Source organism: Coccinella septempunctata, chromosome 6, assembly GCF_907165205.1.
Source record: "Coccinella septempunctata chromosome 6, icCocSept1.1, whole genome shotgun sequence".
Taxonomy (NCBI): Eukaryota; Metazoa; Arthropoda; class Insecta; order Coleoptera; family Coccinellidae; genus Coccinella; species Coccinella septempunctata.
This window is the reverse complement of record NC_058194.1, coordinates 32882485-32901894: the sequence shown is the minus strand read 5'-3', so window position 1 is coordinate 32901894 and position 19410 is coordinate 32882485. Positions and strand designations below refer to the sequence as shown.

At 37.5% G+C, this 19410-nt stretch overlaps 4 protein-coding genes across 7 annotated transcripts; 2 read left to right on the top strand and 2 right to left on the bottom strand.

The window, feature by feature from the left end:
* Positions 1-385: 385 nt before the first annotated feature.
* Positions 386-999, top strand: LOC123315601 (protein LTO1 homolog). The gene is made up of 2 exons (XM_044901356.1): positions 386-509; positions 575-999. The coding sequence occupies exon 2, from the start codon at positions 577-579 to the stop codon at positions 997-999; it is 423 nt and encodes a 140-aa protein (XP_044757291.1). The 5' UTR covers positions 386-509; positions 575-576.
* Positions 1000-1001: 2 nt separating this feature from the next.
* Positions 1002-2447, top strand: LOC123315600 (methyltransferase-like protein 25). Its single transcript, XM_044901355.1, has one exon. It carries the CDS (start codon positions 1002-1004, stop codon positions 2400-2402), a length of 1401 nt encoding a protein of 466 aa, XP_044757290.1. The 3' UTR covers positions 2403-2447.
* A 127-nt stretch (positions 2448-2574) lies between these two features.
* Positions 2575-18281, bottom strand: LOC123315721 (hexokinase type 2). Of its 4 annotated transcripts, none has more exons than XM_044901554.1 (8): positions 18079-18281; positions 5301-5463; positions 4636-4991; positions 4475-4574; positions 4222-4414; positions 3882-4087; positions 3274-3500; positions 2575-3214 (listed from the first exon to the last, which is right to left on the bottom strand). In XM_044901554.1, the coding sequence occupies exons 1-8, from the start codon at positions 18118-18120 to the stop codon at positions 3134-3136; spliced, it is 1368 nt and encodes a 455-aa protein (XP_044757489.1). In that variant the 5' UTR covers positions 18121-18281; the 3' UTR covers positions 2575-3133. The 4 variants fall into 4 exon arrangements, with proteins under 4 accessions (XP_044757489.1, XP_044757487.1, XP_044757488.1 ...); XM_044901552.1 differs by lacking the exon at positions 18079-18281 and adding an exon at positions 17651-17798; XM_044901553.1 differs by lacking the exon at positions 18079-18281 and adding an exon at positions 15028-15184.
* A 404-nt stretch (positions 18282-18685) lies between these two features.
* On the bottom strand, positions 18686-19245 carry LOC123315720 (DNA-directed RNA polymerases I, II, and III subunit RPABC4-like). The gene is made up of 2 exons (XM_044901551.1): positions 19116-19245; positions 18686-19063 (listed from the first exon to the last, which is right to left on the bottom strand). The coding sequence occupies exon 2, from the start codon at positions 19056-19058 to the stop codon at positions 18867-18869; it is 192 nt and encodes a 63-aa protein (XP_044757486.1). The 5' UTR covers positions 19059-19063; positions 19116-19245; the 3' UTR covers positions 18686-18866.
* Positions 19246-19410: the final 165 nt, after the last annotated feature.

Sequence of the window (19410 nt, the reverse complement as noted above, 5' to 3'; positions counted from 1 at the left end):
CAGAGAATATTAAAGTACTCATGTTTTTTGTTGAAGAGGCTGATGAAATCATAATCATATCAATTAAAATTTATTTCTTTTGGTTTTTTTTTCATGCCATGGCTGCTTTATTATATATTCAAATTCTTTTCTTGAAAAAAAATTGCGTAGGGGAATCACCAAGTCAACTCCTTGATTTTTTGACAGTTGGCAAATATGGAAATCATAGAAAAGAGAAGAGTTAATCCGAGTTAATCTTAAGTCATAGATTTGAATTATAACCATAGAGTTCAGTATACTCTGTGTTCAAATCATAGATCATGGCGCAATCCATAGAGTCAAGATTTTTTAGTTCTATGACTTTATGCATAGAGAAACGATCGTTATTAGTGTTCTGTGATCGACCCTTTGGTCTATGGTTCAATCAAATTTGACAAAGCGATTTTCAAATTTGAAGGGAAATTCCGCGTTATTGAAGGTATTTTAATTTCGCAAGAAACTTTTGGGGCGAGAATAAAATCAATGCTGAGGTAGGTGTATCTAATATTTTATTTTTAGTAGTGATAGTGTATGAGGTAATTAAATTTTTTTTCAGATATGGTGGATACACAACAAATTAAAGATATCAATGACATTTTTGAAGATATTCTATTTGCTGAGGAGAAAATCGTAGAGAAAAGTTTTGAAGAAGGTTTTGAAGTAGGGACAAAACAGGAGAACACAGAAGCTTATCACTTGGGATATCACCGAGGTGCAGAGATTGGTGCAGAGTTGGGTTATTATTCTAGTTTTCTAACATTTTTCCTAAAATCTTCTAAGGACAAGGGTATTGATCTACCAGACAAAGTTCAGAAAACTTTAACGATTCTGCAAGACCTAATAGAAAAATTTCCTCATGATAATGATGATAACACCGACCTGAAGGAATCATTAAATAACATTAGAGTTAAATTCAAGTTATTCTGCTCCTTGGTAAAGATTAACGGGAATTTTTCTGAAGGAGGAAGTTTGGCATTCTAAAAATGAATTCTACACAGTTGGTACAGTGTCATATTGAAAAAATATTGACATATTTGGAGCCTTTGCTTCCTTTAGCCAATTGTCATATGGTGGATTTTTTCACAAAGAACATATTCAAGAATTACATCAGTCCTGAAATCAGAAATGAAATAAATTCAACGTCCCATTCTCAAGTGATCCAAAATATATTCGGAAACAACTATACAGGCCTTCCAGTTTTGAAACAATATTATGAATCGTGTAACTCATGTTCTTTGTTAGAAAATGCTGAAGTATGTTTAACCCTTGAAGAATTTTATGATAAACTGAAATCATTCGGTTGTAAAAACATGAACGGCCTCAAGTTGAATATATTCATGTCGCAGAAAAAATCCCATGAAGTTGAAATATTGAGTTCTATCGTCGCTGCTCTTGTGGAATTAGGTGAAACAACTCATATCATTGATGTGGGGGACGGAAAAGGCTATTTGAGTTCTATGCTGGCGCTTCATCATAAAATACCTGTTTTGGGAATAGATGCGTCTCCCAATAACTCCAAAGCAGCAGTAGAAAGGGTGCAGAAGTTGGAAAAAATCTGGCACAGCGTCTATGATAACCCGAAGAAGTCAGTTCCGAAAAAAGATGACTTGAATCGCACACCCAGCAATCATTTGTATAAACAAGTTACAAAGTTCGTCCAACCTGATAAGGATTTTGTAAAAAACACTTCAGATGTCTTTGAGGAAAAGATACAAGGGGTCAGTTTGGCTGGACTTCACACCTGCGGGAATTTAGCCCCTACTTGTTTGAAGATTTACAATGACGATGCTTACATTAGGACTTTATCGAATGTTGGTTGTTGTTATCATTTGTTGAGTGAAAAATTTGAATGTAACGACAGTGGAAATTCAAGTGGTTTTCCTATGAGTGACTATTTGGTGAGGAAAAAATTTTCCATAGGCAGAAACGCAAGGATGGTTGCATCGCAATCTGTCAAGAGGATTTTTGACAAAAAGGAACTTCCAGACATGTCTATATTTTACCGTGCTTTACTTCAAGTCGTCTTGGAGGAGAAATGTCAAAAGTTACCTGACAAGAATGTAGGTAAAACGAGAAAAAAATTCAATAAGAACTTCACCGAGTATGTGTATATGGCCTTGAGGAAACTAGAGTTGAATGTCGACGATTTGGATATCACCGAAGATTATTTGAGGAATCTTTACAGCCAGTATGAACCAAGGCTGTCGGAGTTGAATATATTTTATTTGATAAGGTCCATGACTTCGCAGATTATAGAAAGTTTGATTATGTTGGACAGATTGTTGTTTCTTTTAGAGCAAGGACATGAAAATTCATTTTTAGTGCGGTTATTTGATCCTGTGGTATCTCCAAGGTGTTATGGTGTTATATCATTGAAATGTTGAAATTATGTTAAATGTTATCGAAAGGAATAAATAGTATCATCGTCAGCTGGTTGAAAATTATTACTTTTTTGACCTTGGTGATTCAGATTTGACAGAACTAACTCAAGTCTGATACTTTTTCCATAGAAATGAAAGGTTATAACAAGAGAATATAATAATTACAAAAAAAACATTGAGTATATAACAATTTATTAGTTGACATTTCAAAATAGATAAAAATATTCATTTATATCAAACCAGATTTGGTATTCAATTGCAACTATTGCCTTGTAAAAAAGATATCGAAAAATTCTCAGTACATTTGCGTACTTACAAAATTACATCTAGTTGAAAAGACAAGTTCAAACGATAAAATTTTTAGCACTTTATACAGATCACTGACGTTTCCCCAATATTTTACACAGCAAGGCAGTTCCGTTTCTATTCGTAAAATTCAACTTGCAGAGTATCAATTAAAAATAGGAAACCAATAACAACAAATCTTAAAATTTATATAAATTATATTACATTTCTTTCACTTCGAAAAATAAGTACTAACAAATTAAGACATAAATAATTTGGTCTGAACAATAAAAATCGTAGCAGATTTTGGAGTAAAGGACCGATATTTGAAATCTATATTTGTAAGGCTTCTTGATCCAAGCTGCCTGTACATACTTTCATTGGTAGTCTATCGTAGGAACCCAAATATAACTATTATGTACAAATTTTCATCTAGGCCTTGAATTCCTTCACCGAGGATGCCTACACGCCACTGCTGCAACCAGGGCCGCACCTCTACCACTACCATCTTCAGACAACATCAAATCGTACTAAGGGAAAAATTGAATATAATTTCTTTTCCGAAATTATCGTCATCAAGATAACTTACCACAATGCCTGGTTCCGTCAGATGACCAATTTTCTCCATCATTAGGTTGTGGAAATGGGGATGATACCTGTACACTGAACCGTCTATCCCTATCGTTACTTTCTTTTCTCCCATTTTGTTCAGTAGTCCAGCTACTGCGGCAGAAACGAGGTGGGCCGCTCGACGTGACACGCATTCGCAAATAAACCTAACATTAATATAGTCTTGCTCGGTGGCATGTTTCAAACCTGAAAAACGCAAAAAAAAATTAATTTGAATATGCCGCGAATCATTTCATTGACATTTGATTATTTCTATGATCACAATTGCCGGAGTTGCTCTATGTTGTCTAGGAGTCGCTCCTCAGAACATGCAACATTATTCTATGTTTTGCTCCATAGACCTGATAACAGAGACAACAACAGGTTGTCTCTGCCTGATAAGATCTATGTTCGGTTCGGAGCAAGAACACAGAAAATGTTAAATTGGGGAAAATGGTGGATTTCAAAAAATCAAAAATTTCCTTGAATAATTTAAATCAGAATGTGTTTAATCAAGTGGTGAGCTCGAGAGTTTTTTCATTTTATATTAAAGATTAATTTTTTCGATAAATGACAAATTTCGCTTACCTAATTCTTCAAGGATTTCTATACAATTCGAATATGTTCCAGGCCTGTCGGACTCGATTTCTGAGACATATTTGGTATAGAAAGAACCCCTGGTGAACAGAATATCTGAACCTTTGCCGCCGAACAATAGACCTTCTTTGGTTAATTTCTCAAGAACCAGCCTTGCGAGTTCACCCATGTACATTCCAGAGATCATTTTTTCATGCCTGCAACAGAAAATAAAAGGTAACTAGAGATACCAAAAGTGAATAAACGGGTAAAGCACTGATGAATGGGGGATAATATGATAAGAATTTCTTCCGATCAAGAATCGAACTAAATTGGAGTAGAAAATACTTACAATTGTTTTCCTGGGTTGACTGAATTTTTATCGATTTCTTCATCATAACAAGTCCTAACAAAATTTAGAGCTCCATCATCTCCGAACGCTCCCCATTCGGTATTTATCAAAACGTTTCCAGACCCCAAATCTTCTCCATCGAATAGTTCAGCATTTTTCTGTTTCTCTACGTAACAGGCATTGCTTCCAGTTCCTAAAACGACGACAGATAAACTGTGAATGGACCAAGTTCTGGATGAATTTTTTGACTTACCTACGATGAGACCTATTCTGCAGTTATGATTCAACCAAGCGCAAGACATCAAAGTACCAGTGGAGTCGTTCAGAATGGCCATGACAGAAATCTTGATATCCTGTACCAAAGAAGAAATACCATAAATTTTAACCTTTAGAAAAGGGAAGGATGATACTTACCCCTCTTCTGTCGATGGCATCCAACAATAATTGTACAACATCGTGCCCGACGACGTTGGAACAGTTGAAACCTTTGGTCCACCGCTTCAATATGCCGGTGGTGAGACTCTTCTGTATCAGGGGAAAGCTGAAGGTAAAACCGAGCGGTAGAACCTCATCGACTATGTTCTCCTCTTTCATGAATTTGTAGAGGCAGTCTGCGATGTGATCGAACAGCCTCTCCCCGGAACCCAACATGATGTGCTGAGGTATGGCGAATATCTTGGACTTCATCTCGAAGTGGTTCTGGCTCAGTTCGATCAGGAGGACCCTGAAGTTGGTGCCTCCCAGGTCCAGAGCCAGGAATTTTCCGGATTCTGGAAGGAGGTGCACATTGAATATGTACAATCAAGGTAGGTGGCGTTGCAGTTGAGGTTTTTATTTTTTTTTCTCAAACCGCTGGGCCGATTTTGATGAAAATTCTTGTGTGGGTTCAATTGTGCTTAGGTTCACGATTGAGATCGGTAGGTGGCGTTGCGTCGATTTACATGACTTTCGAACGATCGGGACGATTTTGATAAAATTTTGGGTTTGGGTGAGGCCCGATAGGTGGCGTTGCGGTCGATTTATACAACTCTCAAACGGCTGGGACGATTTCGATGAAATTTTGGGAAAATAAGCCTTACCTTCTCCGCTGGGGAGGTTCTGAACGTATGTGACGAAGCATTTGATGATGGCCTCTTCGTGAGTGTCTTTTCCGAGGCCCCGTTTTATGTTGTCCAAAAATCGGCGTTGTATTTCCCTCAAAGTGTCATCGTCCAGTATCAAATCCTTGCATCTTTCTCGGATCTAGAAAAGAAGGGACATTTTAAGAAGCAAAAAATAAAAAATAAAAATTTCGTGAATCCATGAGCGCCCGTCATAATAACGAATGAATTAAGGAGGTGATTTGAATATTAGTGACCACATTGGAATGACAGCAAACAGGCAAGTACTTATTTTCATAAATATAGCTCTTTAGCTATAAGAACTAACTAACTAACTAACTAGTCGACTAAGAAATGTAATATGCAACTCGGAAAAAAACTGTCTATTGTCTCGTCTGCATGTTTAAATTGCAGGATTGACTATGATATCCTTTTGTCCTCGATAATCAATAATATTTTTTTTTTTTGAGCCAATAAAATAAGCAGCGTTGGGTGGGTTCAATACATGGATGGGCGACCGCCTTGGTTGTGGATCTGCGGCAGTGCTTTTCTCAGTTGATTTTTTACGTTCAATATCTACTATACTTCATTCTAATTTATTTTAGCAGTCGGTTGGCCATGAAATAATTTTCTCAAGTTTTTGTAACTAGAACGAAGTTAGGTTGGCACTCATGAAATGTCGTTAATGTCATAACGCCGTTGCCACAACTAATATCAATTTTTATTACGAAAATGCCGAAAGTGATTGAAAAAAGAGACAGGGTTTCAGGAAGTGCTATTTAAAATTCAAGTCCGCTCATTCAAATAGTTATACCATGATATTCTGAAATCCACAATACGTCAGACGGTAGCGAATTTAATGTAAGAGAATTTATAAAATGTTTCATCTGAATCTAAACGACATATATTTCAGCTAGATATTTCCACAATCAGAAAGATTGTGAATGAAGAGGATGACAAAGAATTTCCTTCTATTGGGAGACCCAAAAAAGTGGTGGCATTTGAGAATTTTATATTTGAGTGAATTAATGCGAAAAGTTTACTACAGGATTTTCGATAAATGTCATCGGACAATAAGTTCCCTAAAATGGATTTTTCTATTTTTCATTTGACTTGTCCTATACAATGTAAATGTCTTAAGGTACTAATAAATACCTAATTATTATTATTACATTAATGTATTAAGATGAATAGCCACAAATACGCGCAAGTTGCCCTGTTACTTGTTTATTAATGTGAAATTTTTGTTCACAGGTGAAGTTCATCTTAACTTGAAACTTCCTTCAATTCCTTTTACTTATATTGATGCAAGATGATTTTTGTTGAAGAATTTAACATTCTTGTAAATATCTGTTAATTCCTCCAGGAGATACCCATTCCCAACCACTACATCATATGCATTTCATCTTCGGGTTAATATTTTTAAAATCTACAAATGATGTAAGCCAAAGAAGATAACGAACATTAACTCTCCTCAAGCTAGTGCATATTATGATATTATACTGATCTCTTGTATTTTCCATGCAAATAACTGGATTTGGTATGACTTCAATCAGTTTGTATAAACTTCAATTATGTTCGTCACATATTTCCCGAAGAGATTCGACATTGTGATAAAATACGTAATAACAGAAACTTTTACGTAGAACGGGCAACATAGCGTTGATTTAAAACCCAAAAATGTTTTGACAAGCTTCATAACCCCACATTTTTGTACTATACAGAGTGAAATGTGTCAAATTTCCATGGCCAACCGACTGCTAAAATAAAAGTGAATGAAGTATAGTTGAGTTTTCGCGTCACATTTATAGCGACAACTTGGTTATATTTTGTACATCTACGCGATTTGAAATTGACCTTGGTTTTACCTTGCACGTAAATGGGAAAGTCATTGCGATAATGCGATATCGGTTTAGATACGGGGAGATTGTTGAAACTCGAGAAAATTGGGAAATTATCGGGGGGCCTTTATAACGTTCGAGATGTTGAAAAGTTTCCTTTTTCACCTTTTAAATATTCGGTACTGTCGTCAAGATCGAAATGTCAAGGTTAGCCGCGATATAAAGTAATGAAATTAATTTTAATCAGTCGATTTTAATGACCGGGCAGTGTTTGTCGTTAATATCGCGAATTTTCACGACTTGGTTATACAGAAATTTTAGTATTAAATGTTTCAACGGGAGGAAAAATAGAAAATTGATCCTTTAAAACCGCGATTCTAGTTGGGAGCGATACTCTTGAGATTTTAGTAACTGTGGAAATGCCTAAATTATCCGGTAACATCGTAAGTTTGGAATATTTCTGTAAAATTCGCAGCGACGTTCATAAATGGTACTGTGAGGAAAAAAATATAAGGTGATTGCTTGCAATCTAAAGCGATAAGGAGCTTTATTGATGAGAGCATCTTATAAAATAAAAATTCTATCATATTTCCCCAATTTTCTTCATTCATCGATCCCAACACATAACTTATTATGATTATACCCGGAGCATATGTTCTGTATCGAAGTAAACACAGTTTATTAGTTTCGAAATATCCAGTAATTTCACAAGAAATTATACAATTGATATTACCCAACTGAAAGGATAATTCTGAGACGTTTGAATAAATCAAAACTCAAAGCACGGTTCAGGGCCTCCTGACCCCCATGCAAATTGATGCATTATCAATTGTGACGTGCGAAAAAGTGACGTACGACACTGACACACCCTAATTCCCGACCAACCCCGACTCGTCGCACCCCCCCAACCCCCTTCAACGAAATAAAAATAAACAAAATGATACATACCGACTGGGTGGCTTGGGAACATCTTCGAAAACCCATAATAGCTCGATACTAGTCACTGTCCCCGATTCAAAACGTCTCCGCGATCGGACTATCGGCTAAAAAACGAATTTCAAACGTGCGAACGCTCGACTAGCCTACAAATCGTCGCCGCCGAGCATGCGTCGCTCGGCGGAGGAGAAAGGAATGCGCTGTTGTCGCCCCCCCGCGCCCCGCCGCCGCCCGCCGAGCGTTTTCTCGAGCCCCCACGTTGGAGGCAGCCGATTGGTCGGTTGGGTAGGTGTGACGGAACACGCGGAACCCGGTTTGCGTGCAGCTCGCGGCGCGGGGTTGTCGGATTTCGCGAAATCATAGACCTGATATTTATTAGGTCTTTTATTTCGGCCAACTTTGGAAATGCTCTCCTAACAGATGTCGAAAAAAAGCGTTAATAGCACATTACTCGGAATGCAACGTAGACTGTTGAAAAATTGCGCTCTCAGACAACGCCTTTTTAAACGGACGTTGGTATAAAAGACCCCTTGCGATTGAAGCCCTCAGCGCTTTTTGAAGTTCTTTGAAATAGCGTTACTGGGCTCTGATGATGCGTCCAAGGAACAGCGCTTCCTGACGGAGCGGCGTTGGATGCTTTCTCAACGGATGTCGAAAAAAAAGCGTTACCGTTACTCGGAATGCAACGTAGACTGTTGAAAAATTGCGCTCTCAGAGAACGCCTTTTTAAACGGACGTTGGTATAAAACACCCCTTGCGATTGGAGCCCTCAGCGCTTTTTGAAGTTCTTTGAAATAGCGCTACTTGGCTCTGATGGTGCGTCCAAGGAACAGCGCTTCCTGACGCAGCGGCGTTGGATGCTTTCTTAACGGATGTCGAAAAAAAAGCGTTACCGTTACTCTGAATGCAACGTAGACTGTTGAAAAATTACGCTGTCAGCCAACGCTTTTTTAAACGGACGTTGTTTTGAAAGACCCCTCAGCGCTTTTGAAGTTCTCTGGAATAACAGCGCTTTCTGGCGTAGCGGCGTTGGATGCTTTCTTAACGGATGTCAAAAAAGGCCGTTAATAACACATTCCTCGGATTGCAACGTAGACTGTTGAAAAATTACGCTGTCAGCCAACGCTTTTTTTAAACGGACGTTGTTTTAAAAGACCCCTCAGCGCTTTTTGAAGTTTTCTGGAATAACAGCGCGTTGGTTGCTTTCTTAACAGATGTCGAAAAAAGCGTTAATAGCACATTACTCGGAATGCAACGCAGACCGTTGAAAAATTGCGCTCTCAGCCAACGCATTTTTTAAACGGACGTTGTTTTAAAAGACCCCTCAGCGCTTTTTAAAGTTCTCTGGAATAACAGCGCTTCCTGGCGTAGCGGCGTTGGATGCTTTCTCAACGGATGTCGAAAAAAAGCGTTAAACGCACATTACGCGGATTGCAACGTAGACTGTTGAAAAATTGCGCTTTCAACCAACGCTTTTTTTAACGGACGTTGTTTTAAAAGACCCCTCAGCGCTTTTCAAAGTTCTCTGGAATAACAGCACTTCCTGGCGCAGCGGCGTTGAATGCTTTCTTAACGGATGTCGAAAAAAAGCGTTAATAGCACATTACTCGGATTGCAACGTAGACTGTTTAAAAATTTCGCTTCCAGCCAACGATTTTTTAAACGGGCGTTGTTTTGAAAGACCCCTCAGCGCTTTTCAAAGTTCTCTGGAATAACAGCACTTCCTGGCGCAGCGGCGTTGGATGCTTTCTTAACGGATATCGAAAAAGCGTTAATCGTGCGTTACCTTAAATGCGTTCAGAGAGCAGCGCTTACGTGGTTTTCATCGTTCAGGTTTGGGGCGTTGGACGCTCTTTTAACGTTTCGATCAACGCTTTTTAAACGGGCGTTTCGTCAAGAAGCGTTCAACGTCCAGAACTCGCAATTCACTGTAGCTTCATCGAAAGTAAATTGAAAGAAAGAGATGTCATAAGAAATAACGCACAAAGAATTCATTTAGTTCCCTAGCGTTCGTTAAAAAACCATCCAACGCCCAGTTAGTGGCACGTTTATTCGTTTATTTAACGCTTTCTTAACGAATGTTGAATAAGTCTAAAATTATAAGTTCGACGCTGACCTAATTAATGATTTAGAATTGTTTTTTTTTTCAAATATCGGGAAAATCAGAATTCAAAGAACGAACACATCATTCCCATCAGAGGAAATTAACGTTACACAGTCCTACAGATAAGTTATCAACAATTGGCTCGTACATGAGGGTTCTTAGAAAATGCGATAAATATTATCGTGTGTAGGAACGAAATTTTCCCATTTCCTCCGATGATTTTCCATATTGTAACAATTTGCGGTTGGGGACCTAGCCAGTTATAAGATTCATGAGTAATTTGTGACGTCAGTTGAAATCTCAAGATCGATCAATATCAGATTCGGTTTATCTTAGATATCGTCAATGGTTGAGAGGTTTTTGGTATTAGTTCTCCATAAAGTAGTAAGAAGCAATAAAAAATAAACTCAAACGGATGCTTATAATTGCCCCCTTTTTTCAATTCGTACAATAACAAACTTCCTAACCTAAATTGAATACCCAAATTGACAGACATATAAAACACTTCTGTTTTTGTCCATAGAATATTTCGATTGCGTTCTCGACATGACAACACCGCAATTCAGGTGACAAATGTGTACGTGGGCAGAATCAGGTTACAATCAATCTTATCTACAAGAAAAAATGAAGACCTCTGAAGTTTATCGCTTTTTTTCGCCATTATACACTTGCACTGGCATGGAATGCTTTCCTTGGCGTCGCTATATGGGCGTGTATCGCTCTACTACCCGTACCCGCAAGGATTTCAAGTTTTTCGACTGGAAAAAATTCGAATTCATTTGAATTTCTGATGAGGAAATCGTTGGAATGCATTGTATTCCGTTCGTTCGGATTTTTCCATTTTTTCATATTTCACGTTCAGAGTCAAGGTTGATTTTATATATAGGGAGTTTTCACTTCGTTTGAGCCTATCTAGGGGAAATTGTTTCTCATCGAAAGTTTTCGAGTTCTGTGTGCAACGTCGCATAGAACATAACGAATTAAGAGATCAATTTTGCAGGACGATAAATCACAATTGAATACAGCGAATTGAGTGTCGTCAGCGTCAATATCCACAAACCGGCTACTAGGTAAATTACCTCAATTAAGGATTGTGTTACAAATTGCGCAGTTCATTTTGCATCTTTTAAATATTTGCTATGTAGATCTGTGGGATGACATTGAATAATCCAATATTTCAACATATTAACGCAGCTATAGAAATTCTACGAAGCGTCGTAATGTGTGGTTTCGTCCTGCAAAATGACTGTTGCAGTATACCTTTCTTTTCACCTTCTCTCTTCTCTACAACGAGGCAGTTGATTACGTGACCTAAGACATGCACATACTCGACAAAATTCACCGACAGGCGCGTCTTTTTTGATGAAGAAAAATATTTGACGTTTATTGTATTCATAGAAATATATAAAACTTTTTTTGCATAGTATAAACCACAGAAAACATATGCGGAAATTACTGTTATGTGGTTCGATAATCGTCAGGGTTGTCAACAGTCTGATAAAAAAAAATGTTTTCCAGAAAAATTATAATTATCATATATGTATTTGTTTCATATAAACTGCATAATTTATGAAATAATAGATCCATATTTTGTGAAATTTGAAGTTTAACGAAGCCAATACCCTTTTAATCTGTCACTCGAGACGTTTTTCATTCCGTTTAATCTCCGAATTACCAGAGTCTGGATAAATTGAAAAGATACAAACTGCGTAGTTTTTGACCCGATAAGCATATTCGCTGATTTCAGAAGATAAATTGTTACATCACCTATTCAGCTGTAAAGGGCATCGTTATTTAGACATAGTATGATTATATCATCGTGTTATTATCGTAATACTGATGTCTGTAATATGAGCATTCAGAAAAGAGTTGAAATTAAATTGAGAACTCGTAGAAATTGAAATAAAAAGTCTTGGATTTGTGTTTTCGGCACTATTGAAGACAGAGTTCTTATTACATCTGTCAAAAAAAACAAGGGATGTGCAAAAACCACCGAATAAACCGGTAACTGAGGTCTATGTCATTCATAGAGTTTTAATAATAATAAAAACTACCTCTATGATGTCATTGACAGGGATTTAAATCTATGATACACGTCGAATGTTTGTTCATCTATAGAATCGTATTTTTCATGACATAATATTCAGTTTTTCGTGCAATTTTTAATGTTTCTCAATTGAGACCGCACAATAAGATGGAACTGGGGTTTTCTCGATTTCGATTTCGCCGAAGATGATACAACGGTGAAACCTGTTCCAGTGGAAACGATGTTGGTGGTTATTGTGATGATCTTGGGGATTCCCCTTGTGATCCTTCACATATTTCTATGAATATTGCGTATATGTTCTGTGTTTGCAAGTTGACTTCTCGTAAATATACGCATCTGGCTGATGGAATCGATTTTTAAAAATTATAGTGGGGTTGTGATAAAAATTTATCAGGAAAGAAGAACAAGAATTAGCTGATAAAGCATTCAATTAACGACATCCTAAAGTATTCGATAACATTCTGGAGTACGTCGACCTTTCCACAGCGCGTGTGCGCTGTAATTCACAGCAAAATTCACAACAAAAACAGGACAAGGGAATATTGTGATTATTCATTTATCAGCCGAAAAATATATCTGGACGATATCTTCTTCAAGGAATAAATAAACTGTTGAATGACAAAGCAAGCAATTTTTACTACGACGAATTTTTTCACCGACCACCAAAACATCATCTTGTGATCGGAAGACAACAGCGATTCCCACCAACCACGAAAAGCAGATCGTGCACAAGAAAACTTACTGCTGTAGGTACCAAATCTATGAGTTCCCGAGGTGCCTGTACCATTTTGATGCACACACACGGAGGTAAACAACGATTAACACAGAGCGATCGATGCCGTTGATGACAGTCGTAGAAACCGCGATCTAGTGACAAGGTCACCTCCAAAAGCCCTTCGCACACCCCCGTCACACCCCCACGCGCCAGACGGGGTCGATATGCACGTCTCCGTGACGTCACGGAGGTTGGTGCGTGTGTGGGGGACCTTAGTCTCGACGCTTGCGCGAGATCTTGGGGGGCATTCTTCGATTCGAACAGAGAAAATGAAGAATCCGACTGATTTAGATTTGGTTTGTCTATGGTCCTTGTGAGAGCATAGAAAATAAGGGAATTTCCGAACATTGAGCCCCAGAATCAAGAGTGCACTAGTCCAGTTGGCTAAAAAATCTATTTGTGGCATTGTTACAGAAAATGGAAGCCTGATTTTGTTTTAGAAGGATGGTTTTTTATTGTTTCCTAAATTTCCTCGATGTTTCCATCAGTTCTTCTTCCATTATCAAAGATCTGCCAAATTCCACCAGAATACTGGACTACGTTGAATGTATATAAATCCAGAGTGTGGTTTGTCCACCAGAAGAACATATTCGTTAACCTCATTCTTTCAAGTGAAAGGTTTAAATGAGGGTCTAAACGAAACAAGGTTCTTATGTTAATAACTGCAAGGTCAAAGTGATCGATAACTTGAGGAAGTCTTTTCAATCCTCTTCTGCGATCAACCTATAACATCTTCCGCCCGTTCAAACGGCTGCACCTTTCCATCGCAGTCTGCAATTTGTTCGTCAAATCAAAATCAAATTAGTATAGCGTATCATCATCGTCTCCTTTCAAGTTCAAGTACCAATCTAACGAGGATTTATAGCCATCCTAGGGCGACTAGAGACACTTCCTCGTACGCGACTCCATTAATTACAGTCGTATGTAGGTGTAATTTTATGTCCATGTAGGACTGAAATTCCCCAAGGCATTCCATTGCATCAAGTTGTGATAGAACATCGGCGGAGGAAGAGCTGTGGACGAATTTTCAAAATTGACACTTTTGCTACCCAAAACGTCAACTGTCAAAATTCCATGGCCTTCTTGACAACGAATTTCTATGAACGATTTGAACCATAGACATCTAGAGAGTATTTCGGGTGGATGTGGATGAACTCTGGTTTTTGTAGACTACCGATTCGAATCTGGACATATTCCCCACATATTATTTTCTTATTTGAACTTGATAAGGATCAATTAACAGGTTCTACAGTCTTTTGAAAACTTCCTTATCCATTTTACACAAAATTGAATCCTCTACGTATACCCCCTTAGTGATAGGATGATCAACCCGCCTCTGTACTCCCATAATAGGAGGTCATCGCAGTGAATGTGCTGTGTGCAATGAACGATTGGGGTCTCCTTGAATAAAACTCGCCCGCTCATTAATTTCACGCACCGGAATTCCGGCTTTAACAACTTTGAAGCAACGTCCTGATACAGCACTATTGTGAAAAAATCCGAAATGCACTTGTTCCTTGCGAAACACGATCCAATAACAAATATTTCCAAATCTGAATCTATCGAAACGCGTTCCTTTTAAAGTCGGCGGTTGCATAATTGCAGACAGGAATTTTTGCCGTGGGCAATCTTGAGCCTTGAGAAGAAATTTGCTGACTGCTTGCGCGAACTTTCACATACCGATTGATGTTACCGTTGATCACGATAATGATTCGGTAAGTTTAGAATTGACAATAACGCCAGGAAAATATGAAGATTTTGGAACATAACCCTTAACTTAAGAGCCATAGACTTATTATGTTATTTATAAGTCTATGCTTCGAGAAAAATCATTTCTATGCTAAGGAAGCAAAAATCATAATTTATCTCTATGATTTTATTGTCAGAGAGCAGAGAGTCATAGAGTCTAAGCAGAGAGCTTTCAACATAGAAAAATTGTTAGAAATCGATGTTTTAATGTTAGGTTTATGTTCTAAGATCTTCATCCGCCAGTAATTTCTTACCTCTGTTGTCACAAGATTTAAATCCTCGTACTGCGGAATATTTTCGATTTTCATTTTCTACTCGACCGAACGTTACGCGGGTATGTTCCGATGGTTTTGTTAAACGGTGTTACTCGAACGAGCCAGTCTTGTCAACGACTGACTATCGACCGATAATTGCCCCAAGATTAAAGGAATAAATTAATTTAAAACATGTGCGCCGATATGAGTCCCTACTCCATCGGTCAGAAAAGCTGTACGATATGGACAAGGTCAATAAAAAGATCGAGTCTGAGATAAGTAGAAGTGTATTTCTGAAGTGGTAGAGACGTCTGGAAATTAATCCGTCAATCTATTGCGTTTTTCAATTATACGCACATATTTAAAATTGAGTCTGACGACTATTTTTGCGTTTCGAATGATTTTCTAGGTTCTCACTCTCTATCATATTTGAAAACCTTATTTTTTGGACGATAAGCTATGAAAACTCTTTGAGTTCGCACAGAACAACACAAATATCAGGCAACTGTTGCCAATTCGAAAATTCACGACAAATTTCGCTCTGTGATTCCCATAGAAAAGGTGAAATGTTGAACCATAGAACACTAACAAAGATTCTGTGTTGTTGTAATTCACGTTACGTTTATTATCATTAAAAATAACAAATGCTTCAGTTTGCTTCATAATTAATCCAATTCTAATAGTCCATTCCTTGAATTCCCCAGGATTTTTCTTAGTTATGAACGGCCGTACGAAGATTTAACAAGGCCTAATTTTGTTTATCGCATGAAGTTAGTAATCGTATCTTGTTCAAATGATTTCGTGTCGGGACACACCTCCGATCGGCGTGAGAAATCCGAAATTACTCGATGCATTTTCGATTTTTTCACACCTTAATGAATTTTCAATGAATATTAATGACATCATTGAATTCCGAAATATTCGATTTAATATCACAATTTGTTATCATGTTATATCCATGGACTACTGATAACGAACCGATTATTTTATTACTAAGCAGTTTCAGGTGAAAACGTGAAACTTTTATCATTTAAACACTTGAGCGATTAAAATTGTAACAAATGTTAGTCTAGGTATGGTTTGTTTGATACGATTTCAGTTTATCTGACGTTCCGATAAAGTTTGATAAGATATATGCGCATTAGTTTTCAATATCACAGAGTATCAACTCTTTGCTACTATCCATAGATAGCGCAAAATGTATATTAGTGTTCTGTGGCGCACACTGAGGGTCCAGGACCGGCGCTGCCTATCTGTCGTACATCTGTCAAGAACTTCTTTAATAGTTGGCTGAACAGGAAATTTTCCTCTGGATGGAGCATAGGAAGTGGTCTCAGACAGTCGAGGCTTCTCATTGAGAGACCATCCTCTGTGCCTGAGGTCAAAAAACTCTTAGCTCTTGAGAGGAAACAACTGAGTCTAGTGACTGGAGCAATGACTGGCCATTTGTTTAGCAAACACTTAAATAGAATGGGACTGACTAGCCGTTCCCTGTGCCGCTGGTGCAGGAGCACGGAGGAAACGGTTGAACACATTTTGTTCTTCTGTATCAACCTTGAGGACTTAAGGATGACACATCTAGGAAACAGAACACCCACAGCTCCTATGGTGAGAGGGACACCTCTCTGTCGACTTGTGGCATTTTTGTCAGCATGTCACAGAGTGTAAGTCTCTCCAACTACAAGCGGACGAACAATGGGTCACGAGGCCTCAGTTCAGCCCGGTGGGGCACCGCACGTAGAAGAAGAAGAAGAAGAAGAGGCGCACACTGAGACTTGATATTCTGTGTGTCGCTCTTAATTCTATGGTGCTACTTATCATAGACATCTATGCTACTTCATGACTGAACCATAGATTGCAGGGTAAACTGAATAGTCCACAGATTACTCTATAATCTATGGAATAGTCTATGGACAGAATCATCCGAGGTGGTCTACATCTGTGATCTTTGTTTACTAAACTGCGAATTTGTATTCGGTGCTGTTTACTATCGCCTTAAAATAAATCCCACGTCGCTTTTTTGAATCTGATCCAGCAGATATGCCTTTGTATAACTACTCAAAGGTACGTCTGGCATTCATTCTCGGCTTCTCGTTCTCATTCACGCGATGTACGCGCTTTTGACATCTTTTTCTATTTTTCGAATCAAGGACATTTATCGACCTATCTAAGGTCAAATTTCGATACTGAAATTTTGGAATTAAGAACATCGAGATGAAAGATTTGAATGTAGTTCATATAAAAATTGTATTTTCGTTTTTTTCTGGGATATTGGACGATAACTCATCGATAACCCCCGGTGAGATAAATCTGAGCTAATCTTAATATTAAATATACCGATGCGTATGCTACATTTGGGTAAATTATTCAGCATCCATAAACATAAATTGTGAGAATCATATAAATTTTGTCATATCGTAAAGAAATGTTCACTACTACCTATCAGAAAGAAAAAACGAACTATTTCAGCCCAGGTTATTAGGTACCTATTGCACCCCATGACGATTCAAAGATTTTTACCATAAGAAACTTCTCAGAAACCCGGCTGTGCATTCGGGAAATAATATCGAAAGAAAAACCGCAATAACTAGATGCAATATGAAAAACCTTTTGTGATTATTACCTTCGTGTCTGGTTTCATAACGGTGTGAACTTGAACCTTCAACAAACGCAACAGAAATTGGAATACGAGTGTTAAATCTGGTCTTAACGAATAATAGTGGTCTTTATCAGTTGTTAATACTTGGTGTTTGTGTGTATTTGAAATTGTTTGGCGATTTACAATCCTATCGCAAACGGCACCATATATGTGTTGATATAATTCAAGACAAAACAAGGAAGCAAAGCTCATATCTTTATACCTGTACAACACGCTGATGATCATCGAGTCAATTAACGAACGTTAAAAAAGTTCTTCGCCTAATAGACCATCGAATATTTGTACTTTCATCGAAACGCTTCTTAAAAAGTGAAAATTCTTTGACCTTGGAGGGCACTATTCAGACAAGACAGAAAACCGAGACGTTTAATTTTTCTTGTGGAAAAACTCACCTTCGTTTCCGGAACAGTTTGAGGCGCCAAAATGTAACTCATCTTGCATCAGAAATTCATCCAAAACAACTAACTTGATTGCGTTACGTTATCTTTGGAATTCGCTATAAAAGTTTATGTTTTCACTTAGCATCATTCAAAAGGTTATTTCATTAACACCTAGACTTTAATTTAGGGATTGACAGAGCTCGTCTTTAAGGAGCGTTAACATTGGACTAAGGCAAAAATAAAACTGCTCATCGCGTGTGAGCCGAAAATAAAACGAATATTGAGATGCTTTATGATTATTCAATGGAGTGACACGTTTAGCTCCAGGAGCTTTGGTCTTTATTGTGGCTAACCGCAATATAAAAACTATAAAAAGCCAGCGTTTTTCGAAGAAGCATTGATATGCAAAATAACACTCATTTTAAGTATAGTCTTGACAATTAAATTGTTATTTGAAATTTTTACTGGACAATAATTCTGTCCTACACAAACTGGAACTAGAAGCAACATTATATGAACTAATCAATTATTTTGTCAATATCAATATTGTTCTGCCAAAAAAGATGAAAATCAGAGATATTTGGAGTAATAGGAAAGATTAACAAATAAATCAAGAGACTATAATAAAATATTTATTCGTAGCTTGTAATTCACATGCATTCAAAAAAATATTTGTACATTCAGTACAGTTATTCACTCAATTAAACGTACAGTATTACAACTAAGTAGTAGTTCAAAACACAGCCCTTCAGTTTTGATGAAGCACATTAAAAAATTGCTTGAACACAAGCAATAGCCAATCATCGAGCATCAAACACAATCAACCTTTTCGTTCTCTTTTTGTACATTATACGGTAACCACATTCTCGACATCTTATGGGATCCCTTGGTCGTATTTCATTTTCGTGGTGGCATTCCCCACATATGTAGACCATTGGGGTTTTCAATGCTGTGGATTCTTTGGACGTGGTTGCTGATTGTTGATCGGACATTTTAGCTGAAAATTTATAAATTAAGCTCAAGTACTAATCACTATTTGAATATTTTACCTTACAAATAGTTTAAATAACAAACTAGGAAATTCACACATGCAGTAACAAAGCTAAAATCATAGATTGTGGCGGAAATGAAACACAACATAACCAAAAATCAAATGCATCTCTGTGAAGCCATAGATCAAAAATTTTTGTCTTTCAACACGCTTAATTTTCTTCAGGTTGATCTGATTTTTTTTAATAAAAAGGAAAAATTATTGAGTGATGTGGATTTTTTTTATTTTCCGGAACAAACATGAATGTTTGTTGTAAAAGAGAAAAAATATTTCTCCAAAGGCTACACTACAGA

Bases quoted from the DNA above. Each gene is read 5' to 3' on its own strand.
- LOC123315601 (XM_044901356.1), top strand. From the start codon at position 577: ATGGTGGATACACAACAAATTAAAGATATCAATGACATTTTTGAAGAT.
- LOC123315600 (XM_044901355.1), top strand. From the start codon at position 1,002: ATGAATTCTACACAGTTGGTACAGTGTCATATTGAAAAAATATTGACA.
- LOC123315721 (XM_044901553.1), bottom strand. From the start codon at position 15,081: ATGAAAATCGAAAATATTCCGCAGTACGAGGATTTAAATCTTGTGACA. The intron at 5,464-15,027 runs GTAAGAAATTAC...CTTCTTTTCTAG, and splicing joins TAAATCTTGTGACAACAGAG to ATCCGAGAAAGATGCAAGGA. The intron at 4,575-4,635 runs GTAAGTATCATC...TCTTTGGTACAG, and splicing joins ATGCCATCGACAGAAGAGGG to GATATCAAGATTTCTGTCAT.
- LOC123315720 (XM_044901551.1), bottom strand. From the start codon at position 19,058: ATGTCCGATCAACAATCAGCAACCACGTCCAAAGAATCCACAGCATTG.